This window comes from Spea bombifrons, chromosome 11, assembly GCF_027358695.1.
Source record: "Spea bombifrons isolate aSpeBom1 chromosome 11, aSpeBom1.2.pri, whole genome shotgun sequence".
NCBI lineage: Eukaryota > Metazoa > Chordata > Amphibia > Anura > Pelobatidae > Spea > Spea bombifrons.
The window spans coordinates 26,874,105-26,886,132 of record NC_071097.1 but is presented as its reverse complement, the minus strand read 5'-3'; the positions used below and the strand labels follow the sequence as shown (position 1 = coordinate 26,886,132).

The following is a 12,028-nucleotide window of genomic DNA, read 5'->3' as shown; positions in this document are numbered from 1 at the left end:
GGTTTATGATCTTGGTTCAAGTCCCACCAACACATAATGTTCTTGCTTAATTCAAATTAAACAACTCATTGAAAGACTGAATACTTTATTAAAGAAGTCCTTCCCACACAATGTCATTGTAGGCAATGTTCTAGCAAAAAAAAGCCCATATCTTCCAATGAGTCATGAAGTATATGGAGGCAGTTGAACCCATCATATTATATACACAGCAAATACTGAGCAATACCAATAACTAATTATCGCATTACATTTCACTTTGATATCGCTATTAAAGTTGGAGTTTCTTAAGGTTAAAGCAATTTCATTTAATCTGACGGCATAAATAACTCTATCCTTTAAAAGTTAGTTTGGAAATCTGATGTATTCCAACCATTAAACAATATGTTTGGAATGAGTTTTGCATTTGCTGCTTTTTCAAGAGAACCTTTCTGACACCCAGTAGATGCCGATCAATTACTGAAGAATGGCGTTGGTGCAAACTGATTACAATGTGCCCTTAGACGTTAATATATATAAAAAAAACGTTGATCATTCTAACCTGAACCGTAAGTTTCATTTGTGTCATTAAATAATTTGTTTAATCTATATTTATTGTTAAGGTCATCAATGTTCCTTCCAACATAAATAAATGCACATGATTGCTATGTTTGAAAAGGAAGGAGCACACATTGATTTAGTATCAGGAATATGCAAATAACAATGTAATCAAATACAAAATAAAAAGTGTAATGGTTGGAGATGATGGGAATAAAACAAGTTCATAAAGGCATAAAATGATGTATAAATAAATATCTAATTATGTTTTCAGTATTCGAAAGAATATTGAAAAAAAATACTAAAGTATGAACAAGCAGGACATTCAATATTAGGACTAAACTTGGGGTATTTGGGGTACCTTCACAATTTATTACAGTTATTTTTATAGTAGCAGCAGATTCCATAGAGCCAATACAATAGTGAATGGTGAAGATATTTAACAAAAACATTAAAATTGACGATATACAGAATTGACAATAACATTAAGAAATGTTAAAAGATACTGGTACAGAAGGAGAAAAGGACCTTGCTCTTCTGAGCTTACAATCTATGAGGAAGTTAAGAAGAATAAGACAGGTACTGCTTAAGTGCAATGGTTTGATTGTAGGGAGGGTGATTTTGAGAAGTAAGTGACCTGGAGATCTCCAAGGTAGGGAGGACAAATGGTTTGTTGAGGATACAGATTAACAGGAACAGCACAAGTGAATTCCTGGATACACAAGTGGGAACGGCGAAAATGGTAGCAAACAGTAACCACTTTAGAATCCAACAGAAAGTCCTTTTCGATCCAAATTTAGAAGGATTTTCAGGGATTCCAATGGGAATCATGGCCAGGTGAGAGCAACCGGCGAGAGATCTTTAAAGAAACACAGGCAGATATGCATGAGTAGTGAAAAATTGCCAAGTGTTAAATCAGTGAGCACCTCATTGTGCGGTGCTAAGTCTTTGGCTACTTAAAGAAAAGACGGGATTGTTTTCTTCCTCCTTCTAGAACTAACAGAAACTCATATATTTACAAACATAATAGCACCTAGCAATCCTAAACCACTATGTGAAATACTAATAGAAACCAGAATCTATTAAATGAGTTATTTTGGAAGTGTTATCATTATTTTATTTATTTAAATTTTGTTGTTGTTGTTTTAGTTGATCTATTTTCATGACACATGCTACTTATACCTTCTGTGAAATTCCATTGCTATGTACACACCAGATTTAATCTATCCTCCTATTGACTTCTGTAATTTGTTTACAGTCCAATCTATTGGTCTGATCTTTAAACTCCAGCAGCAATTCTCTGGGGATTAAAATGTTGGCTCCTGCAAACTCTACTACACTTTGATGTGTTCATTAAACAGATATCACTCCCCAGGATTTATTAATAATGCTGTGTATTTTCTGTAAAACCCAATTACCTGCACTTGGACTTTCTCGTTTTTAATGTCTGACTTATTTTGAATAGAAAAAAAACTAACCTGTCATTTAAATTTTTAGATAGGTTGTGGAGTTTAAGGGGTTAAACAGAACATGCTATAAAAGTGAAATGATAATTTGTTCAATATCGTTACTAAAGCAGGATTTAGCAATTGAGTTGTGCTTTCAAACCACTGACTTCATTATGCACTTTAGAGGGTCAAACCTTGCCATTTCTCCTACGTTTATTGGTCTTTGTGTCTACAAAGGAAAGGAAATCCTCCTCTTCTTCCATGATACTATGAAGATCTAAAATAAATTGCAAGCTCTAGAGTTTACAATGAAAAGTGTGCAACCTCATGTTTTTTAGTTAGTTTGAGTACCAAACAATTCATTTTCCATCTATAGGTGACCGCAAATGAGCAAGATGGTGCAACGTTTCTCCCCGATCATTGCTCGGTTCTAATAACCTCACCTTTTTTGTCCTGCAGAGAAAGGCCAGAAAGTGTCATCACAAATTAGCAAATTGCTGGTCTGGGCCGGACGGGGGTGTTGGAATGCAGCCAATGTTTTCCAAATACTGCATTTTAAAAAACTGCAAGCAATATTTCTATTTCTGTTTTAATGCAGACGTCACCTACATCCCTTCCCATACTGCTAATATTAAACGTAGCTTTCAGTCTGTGATTTCCTGGCATTACTGCTTATAAATAAGTTTTCAGAGTCTGATGAGTTTAAATCAACTTAGCAATAGCGAAGTGGGAAAAGCTATTACTGTGTTTTAGTAGCTTGATCTTAGTGTGAACTTGGACCAAAACAAGAAGTTCTTTCCTAAAAACCTATTATTTTCTTCTTGGCGTCTTAGTTCCCCACAGTCTACAAAAGTACTTTTGCTTTAATCTCAGTAAGTGCTTCATTTTACTCTTTTAACAGGAGCATTGCAAATTAAAGTGAAAGGGCAATAGAATTTCTAGAACAATCACGCATACCTGCAAATGAGTTGCTGTTACTTCTATTTCTAAAACCTAAACAAAAATAATAATAATTTAAGATGTTTTGGTTCCAAAACATGTTTACAGATATCCAATTTTGAGCTGTTTGGGTGCAATAGTACCATTTTCCATTCCATTAGCCTTTGTTATAGAAAATTGCGCAACAATACATCTCACAATCTAAAATCCATATTGTATTTTACGGAAAAAGTTTCTGAAAAAAAATACAAACTTTGAAAGGAAACATACAATTTGGAATAATTGTTTAAAGTTGAATTATACAAAAAAATATTCCCTTAGACCTTTAGGTAATCTCTGACTGTGAACACCAAATGATTTCTCATATTGTATGAGGTTTTCTACGGAAACAACTTCTATCTATCAAAATGTTATCACTGCTGATGGATGAAAATTTTGCACGGAGGAAATATTTACAGACAGCGAGAAATGATAACATTGTGTGAATGTATCATCTGGGAATGTGGTGTAGAATGTTTACAAGTCATTGATTATGTTTCCTTAGGATTAGGTGAGATGTATCTCAAAATAAACACAGTAGCATCATCCCTCTCCAACTGTGGACATCCTTTATGGCCTTTCCAAAAGCATATTTAGACAAAGAAACGTAGGATGTAGAGACTTAGACCTTAATCAGTCCTTGATCTTGTCTTAGATTTGAGATAGTCCTACAGTATGAGCCTCTATCACCTCTGGTGAAAGGCTGTTCCATTTATCTTCCAACCTCTCAGTCAAATAAAACTTCTTTAAATTACACCTCATCCTCTGACCCACTAGCTTTAGATTATGACCTCTTGCTCTAACATCTCTATATTTCTTTATTTTTTGTAAGATGTCACTTTTATTCTTACTGGATAGATATGTTTCATTTAGTGTATATATACACACACACACACACAAACACACACAGCAAGAGAGGTTCTAAGGCCACAATGCTAATTTACAGCAGAAACATCCCATTGGAGATAGCTTCAAAAGTATCTCTTCACTCTAGAGGTGAGTGACCTAGCTCTGGTAGTAGGAGTTGAAGCTGAGTTGACTTCTCTAGACACACCGGATGGTAGGGAAGGATCTTCCTCAGCCTCTTCTCCTGGTGAGTTGGGTCACATCAGGCAGTGGCCTTTCACCAAATTTGCCCCATACCATTAAAGGATCAGCCTGATCTTTTATTTCTTGCCCATGAAAAATAGTACCATGCTGCATTACATGAGCTCAGAGCTGTCCCTTTGGCTCTTTTCAGAAACAATAATATGTCAATGATTTCCTTTGCATGCCTGGATACCTGCAGTGTAAAGATGGCAGCTGCCGTTGCATCTAAACCTTAAAGATGTTAGCCGTAATAAATCAATTTGCAAAAGCAATGTATTTTTAGGCCAAATGAAATGTCATTTTTGAAGATTTGTCACACTTCGAACATTCTGCCTAAGTTATTGAACCAATATTATTGAAGTTTTCTATTAAGAATGACATAGTCTAATACATTTCTTCTCATTTGAAATGGATTCATGGTAGGGTCTATTTTCCAGAAGTGCTATTTTCTAATAGAAATTCCCTTCTCCCTTGTCATCTTATAGTGCAGCTGATGTTGCTGTGAAGTAAAGTTGTAAGACAGATTAAACTTTAGTTATGGCTTATTTCAGAGATACCAAAAATACGACAGCTGTAAAACTTCTTAGGTAACGTAACGTGCAGCTCAATGCTGTAAGAATGTTTGCGCAAAATAAAGGCTGTTTAAAGGTAATTCACCCGGTAGAAGTCGTGAAGACCCAACCAGGTTGCACCCATGTTATCATATATGGTAAATATGCAAACTTCCAGTCAAGAAGTTTCTGTACCAGTTTTTGGTTCTCTTCACAGTTGTTTAATATTTCCAGGACTTCAGGACTTAAACATGAGGTATGGCATGTAGGCAGGCACTTCAGACGTCTGAAAATTTTCTCAGACCTTCAGCATCTTTGTAGGTTTTGATAAAAGGTGCCTTCAAGACATCTGTGTGCTGAGCCACTTGCTTACCTTTTGAAATAATAAAGTTTGTCAGCTGCGGAGATGCCCTTCCTATCTATAAGTGACATAAATGAGGCTTCCCAGGATTCCCGAACTGGATTGGATCTCCATTAAACACTGGGGGCTCAGGTGTGGGTAACCTGTTGATGGCTATGCTGTCCTGAACTGCTTGAGCAAGATGAGACACTTTACTAAGAGTTGTTGACTCAACAACATTGTATTGGGGACGTGTTGTAAGAGAGATTTCGTTTCTGTGACTTTCATGTTCATTCCGTATCAAGTTTGACTGACCTTTCGCCTTTTTCTTTATTTCTTCATGATCAGGATTTTACTCTGGCACATGCAACTTTTCTAACTGCACTCTTTCTAATTCAAACTTTTGAATTTCTAGCTCTTTTTTGAGTTGCTCTTCTAGAGTTCTTATTTTCTCCTTTTGTTGTTTTTTCCATATGCATCATGTTGTATTCAGCCTCTTTCGCAGCTACCTCCGCCACAGCATCTGCTCATTTGCTTGCTGCACAAGAGGATCTAGAAAAGCTGCTGACACCTGTTTGTGAAGCCCTAGAACTCTATATGGAGCAAACATAGCTATGAGTTCACATAGACAGCTCCTTTCCCTCTCTGCATCAAACTCACCATCTACCATGATTAATCGTTCCAACACAATTTTGACAATGTCATTGGTCACGGCTTCACATGCATCAATTTTACGTCTTAAATCATAGACAGGTGTGACAGGTTCCCTTATTTCACTAAAGATTTTCATAACACAGTTCATTTCAGCGTTTTCGGTGAGCTGCTTATCAGATATGTTTAATTTTAAGTTACGTCTTCTATTTCCCATTGTTCAAAGTAGTCAACTTTTTTTTCTCTCTTGCAGCATTCTTCTTTCTGGTAAGCAAGCATTTTGTTCCGTAGTAATAGGTGGACGTTCTCACCGTCGATCGAGCTCTACCCTGTCTTGGACGTGACACTGAAGTTCAGATATATTTTTATCTTTACGGTTAACTGCTCCCTTTATATTCTTTTCCCTTTTACCTTCTGTTTCCGACTGAGACAGAGTTTCAGATTCTTGATATTCAGTGTCCCTCTCCACAGTGAACTCTTTTATGGTGTCTCGGCTCCTTAGATCATCATGCTGATTCCAACATGCAGCAGTCCTTTAACTTTTGCCACCTTGAGCGAGCATGTGCACCAGGTATCTGAACCAGCGGAGAAGAAGATCTTACTGTAGAGGACCCCGTCCTAATGATTGCCAAATAATATTATTATACGTTATGGGTTTTAACTCCAGAAATTCACCTAGAGCTAAACATAATACAAATTATATCTGTAGCATTATTGTTATTAACACACAATGTATCGAACAAATATACAGACCTTATGTGTTTTCGGAGGGTTGCTTATACTGTATATGAGAAAGAACTCTGCCTCTCCTGTTCATAACTGCTGTCACCAGTATGACCCAGGATATCATAAGACCTTTACTTCCTGATACCAGTCCTACCTCAAACTCCTTCCCCCTGCAAGATAGATAAGTGCAAACCTTATGCATATTTAAACTTAGAAACATTATCAAGATACGCACAAAAGAAATTGTAGGATAAATGACAGATAACGTTTTTTACAAACTTTAAAGCACATTTTATAGCCTCTTAATATAAAGGACATTGTTTTCATTGTTTGAAGTAAATAGGTATAAGCAAAACTGCAATGTAAAGTCAGCGGGTTAGGACTTTATTTGGAGAACAGATGACAAATTTGACATTTGCATCACTGTAATATAATAAAAAACACATAATTTTACTGCCATTTATGTATTTATTGCTGAGAAATCATTGATCCTGGGAACTGCCTTTATAAATACATAGGTGCCAACCGGCTCGGTTTGGTCGGCACAGCAGAATTTGTCTCCTGATTGCTGGCCGTCCCCATCAACGTCCTGATTTATAGGACAGCAATGCACTGCGCACGCACAGTACAGCATTATGTGTGCAACAGGATGGAACATTAATAAGTTATTGCCTCTTATTTTTTGGGGGGGATTAATGTTATAGAACAATATTTAGCCCTCATTTTCAAATAGCCATTGCAAGAAAACAGATCTTCGCCGTCAATAAAATACTGTGGTTATCCATATTAATCACAGGGCAAAGGGACTGATGAAGACAGTCAGTTAACATTTACAAAGTGACATATTCAGCACATTCACAGTAAAGAGTCGGTTTAAATGGAAGACCTATTCCGCAAACCATATTGACATACATTGGGCCTCATGTAATACTGATATTTCTATACAGACCTAACACGTCTTTCACAAAGGTCACACTTTACAGCAGTCATTCGTTTTTTTCTTCGGGACAAAAAAAGTCATGCATTTTAGCGCGTTTTCCCCTTTTAACATTCTTGAAAGGCCATTCCCACAATTACACACGTCACCAAAAGTTTAATGACTCATAAAAGTCAGGTATAAAATAAACTATGAAAAAAGCCAACGATTAATGCAAGTCTATTATTTTCTTATTTGAAATGATGGACGGACTTCAGCTAACGAGGTAACTATACATTTATCTCATTTAGTCTCAGTGTGAGTTAATTAAGTTATTAATGTACACTATGTGCCATCGTTCACTTACTGATATCATTTTATTTTTCTGTTTCAGTTTGTCAAAACTACATTTTGTATTGATCTTTTGTATTTCAACTACGTATCTTTGTTGCTACCCTGTACTATCACTGGCGGTAGGTTTTCCTTTATTTCACTTTTTTATTCATATTTGGAGATAATGAAAGTATGAATGTATATGTCTGTAACTATATATATATATATATATATGTGTGTGTGACTAAACACACTATTCACAAATGTATCAGCATGGGTCCGAGCTGTTCCTATCCTGTACTGATGAGGTTTAGTGAGACTGAAATAATTGTATGTAAACTCTTTGTCTTGTGCATTTTCTACTTTTCTTAATGCTATGTATATGGTAGTAGACATATGTAGATGAAAGCGCCCTTTAACAGTGATTAAGGAATCAGGATTGTGTCCTTATCTGTGTGTCTCTGCTTGTTTTAAGACAATATCAGTGTACAATTATTTAATTAAGCTTTCTTGTTTTATATTTATATATGTATATATATGTGTGTGTGTGTATATATATATATATATATAATGGGTGTATATATATATATATATATATATATAATGTGTGTGTATATATATATATATATATATATATATATATATATATATATATATATAAAACGTGTGCATTTGGATTCATACATACTTTAATTTTAACAAATTTTGCCAATTCCGTGCATTTCTTCAACGAAACTCCCCAACTAAACAAAAGAAAACGAATGGCAAATCCTCTGAAATTTAAGATTAAAATGTGGTTAATGTGCTGTTTATTAAGTATTAGCAAGTGCAAACTCACCAGAAAACAATCAACGCCAGGGGGCAAGAGGTTTCATACAGCCCTAAAATCTTAAAAAACTTAACCACACAGGTTAAACAACTAACAGGGATCCTAAGCGTAGCATGCATGAAATGTAAACAATTAAGCCCGACGCATTTCCCCCGTAACCGTCATTGCATACGGGGCTTTGTCTCGTCCTTGTGGTCAAGTAAGGATTTTATCATATTTTAGGGCAGCTGAGTGATGCAACATTAGTTTTCTTTTCAAGCCACTCTTTATTTTTAAGAAATTTTGTGCTGCTCCCAAAGGAGTAGATTGAGGCCCACAGAACCCCTGGTAGTTTTACTTTTATTTAATATATATATATATATATATATATATATATATATATATATATATATATATATATATATAAGATCTGCTTTAATGAGAGGGTGGTGGGACAGCCCCCCAGCAGAAGCTGAATTTAAACATGCATGGGTAAGGCATATGACTCCTGAATAGAAGACAAGATCAAATTAATGTTTGAGCCTTTACAGCTGATAAAACAGGCAGTCTAGATGTGTCAAACGGGTTTTATATGCTGTGAAATTGTTTTTTATGTCTCTCTACAAAAAAAAAGGAAACATTCCACACTTTGTCACCAGACAGGCACATCTTTCCATAATACTGGTTATTGGTGTTAATCATACTGTACACTTTATGAGCAGAGGAACAAATGTTATTAAAATAATACATCTTACAGGTGTTTTTTTTATCTGGTATTAATATGCAAGCTGCAATTAACCATTTCAGTGCCTGTAAGGAAAGCTGTGAATTAATTTACCTTTACAGACATGCAAGCAAGGATTACAGTATGATTTAGGGCAGCTACTATTGCAGACACTTTGTACACTACACCCTGCATCTTCGTCCTTTCTCTCCTGTCATTTTTTTTCCTCTGCAGCTCCATACTCTTTCACATACTGACCCCTTCCAATATCCAGCGTTCCTTCCCCTCTCTTGCTACCCCACCCTTGTCTGCGGTCGTTTTTGCTCTGCAGCTGACCTTTTTTCACACACTGACCCCTCCCTTCTCTAGCTTCCTCTCCAATCTCTTCTGTCAGTTGCACAGAGAGATCAGTGGAGACCAGACAACAGCTGGAGAAGGCGAGTGAGAAGGGAGTTGTAGGTACAAGGCAGAGGGATAGTACAGGGGCACAGACAGGACTGGGGGAGAGAGAGCAGGGGGCATAGAGTGGAAGTTTTTTGGGCAGCAAATTTCCAAATAAAAAAAAAAAGCCCTAAGAATTTCATCCAAACTGAAAGGGCAGGAGATTTGTTGTCCGAAAACAAATGAACCCAAAAAACAAAATGAAAAATCTGTTTTTCTTTTTAGATTGCGTTTATTATTTATCATATAAGTTATGTAATGACTAAAAGCTTTTACATTAGTCAAGATTTTGATGTTAGTAATTGTTTTTGTTTAATCTATGTTGAAGCAAAATGCATCAACTTTACGATTTGGTACAACAAAGTCTGGTTTAGCTCTATTGATTATTGCGTATGCATTTCTTTTTCAGTCTTCTGAAAAAGCAGACTACTGCCTCGTCTTGCTAAACAGCTGCTTAGTGGAAGCTGAGCGCAGTGAAGAGCTTGCATTTCTCAAGCCTTTCCTGGAGAAATCTTTCATGAAAAGGTCCTTCCGAAATGGCGTTGGCTCTGGAATTAAAAAAAAATCCTTCAGAAGAGCAAAATCATAAAGTGTTCACATAAAAGTCTTGGAAAATAAGGTTTTCTTATGAATATACTTGAAAAAAATATAGTTTTTATTGTATGATAATTAAACAATTAATTTTTATTTGTGTAATGAAAACAGACATCCTATACAAAATACAGATACAGTGAATTATTAATGGTTGATAGTTAACATTACTTTGAAAGTTTATTTATATTTATATACTTATTAGCTGAAAGTCAATTCTACATGTTTATTGAACTATAATTAAATTTGCATTTAAATAAAACCAGTGGGCTCAAATATGTACTCACGTGCAACAATCACAATTATTTTTTCCATAATGAAAAATAAACAAAAGATTTTGCAGTGGTTGGAGCACGTTAGGGTTCTACACAGCGGTTGGACTAATTTCTTGGAAGCAATTTAGAGAGGACTTAAGCTCTAGGGATGTATTGATTCATTTTTAGGGGCATCTTGGGAAATTACACACATTTTGGCAAAGCCTCCGTTCTTGTATCTACAATAATTAATTGTCATAGGTTGGACAAGCAATGGTTTCTACTTAACATTTACAAACAAATTGGTGTTTCTTTCACCTACACTTATTGCCTTAATATAACATTACCTATGATTGATTCTTACGGTAAGACTGCGTCACTTCTTCTCAAAAACACTATGTAGCGGGTCCATAATCTCTCACAAAACATACGTTATGCATATTATGTTTTCTAGATTCAAAGGACTTATAAACAGCCCCAATGAGTAATGTCTGTTTTTTATTTATATTCACAATATTTGTGATTATGTTTATTATAGGTCAAAAGTTTTCCACTGTACAGATCAGAGCATGCTTCTTGATTCCTTGCTCTTGGTTATAAGGGCTACAATATCAAGGATGTAGTGGGATGTAGCCACTCAACTCATATTTCCTAATCAATCAAAAAGGCTTAGCCAACTGTTATGTCCTCTAACTCTATATCCTTATCCATATAAGTGTATTTATAAGGGAAATAGTATTTTAACAAAACCACTATAACATTTACCGATTAGTAGAGGTGTACATAGATAGGGAAAAAAAAGCCAGGTTAAGACATGTCACTTATCCAGATAAAGAATAACTTTTATGGCTATCTAGTGTGATATTAAACTCCTTGCAGCATCATTTACCTTAAGGACCCTTGTGAGATATTAAAGTAGACTTACACCAGGATATATTGTAGAGCTTGGAATTAATTGTCAGAAACTGCTCATTCGTGATTATTTAACGTTGGGGTCACTGGTAATTTGTTTTAACTTTTTTTTTTCTTAAATATGACTACATTTTATGTCATTGCTGTTGCCCAGTAATTTGAGATTGAACTTGTACATGTTCTCAAAATGATCTTCAATAAAAAAAAAGTTGGTGTCTCCACCCCCCTGCTTGGTTTCAGCTCCCTATTAAGGGTTAATTTGATGAGGCATAGTTTAATGTATATATTTGCAGTTTTGATTTTAGGAACAATATTTTTTCTTTATTTATTACATATGGCTATATTTTATGTAACTGCTGACACCCAGGATCCTCTAATGCCCCCCCATCCAAAGAGGGCCCTAAGAAGCTGCTTAATAATAATGCCCCCTCTCTGTTGAATAATACAGTCCTGAAAGGTAGTCTTCAGTATGGTAGACATTGATTTCCAAGCCAAAAGCCATATATACAACCACAAAGAATTTTTAACACACATTAATTATTGTGCATAATCTTATTTTTTTAAATTACTTTATAGACAAACAGCTCCTGGGTTTATTAATTATAACATTAATTTACATTGTAGGCATTACAAAGGGGCGATGCAGACAGGTTTCTCCTGCAGAAATGGCTACGTAGGCCCTGCATAACTTAATGGGATTTAACTGAGATTTAAGCTTCATAAACCATAATA

General features: G+C 35.4%; 1 protein-coding gene across 1 annotated transcript; it reads left to right on the top strand.

Moving 5' to 3' along the window:
• Window positions 1-7,484: 7,484 nt before the first annotated feature.
• NPS (neuropeptide S) lies at window positions 7,485-10,310 on the top strand. The gene is made up of 3 exons (XM_053451154.1): window positions 7,485-7,519; window positions 7,628-7,706; window positions 9,949-10,310. Exons 1-3 carry the CDS (start codon window positions 7,494-7,496, stop codon window positions 10,126-10,128), a joined length of 285 nt encoding a protein of 94 aa, XP_053307129.1. The 5' UTR covers window positions 7,485-7,493; the 3' UTR covers window positions 10,129-10,310.
• Window positions 10,311-12,028: the final 1,718 nt, after the last annotated feature.

What these genes read in the sequence shown, in the direction of transcription:
- NPS (XM_053451154.1), top strand. Translation starts at nt 7,494, where the DNA reads ATGATGGACGGACTTCAGCTAACGAG. An exon ending in GACGGACTTCAGCTAACGAG is followed by an intron (nt 7,520 to 7,627) that starts GTAACTATACAT and finishes TTTCTGTTTCAG; the next exon opens with TTTGTCAAAACTACATTTTG. An exon ending in ACCCTGTACTATCACTGGCG is followed by an intron (nt 7,707 to 9,948) that starts GTAGGTTTTCCT and finishes TTTCTTTTTCAG; the next exon opens with TCTTCTGAAAAAGCAGACTA.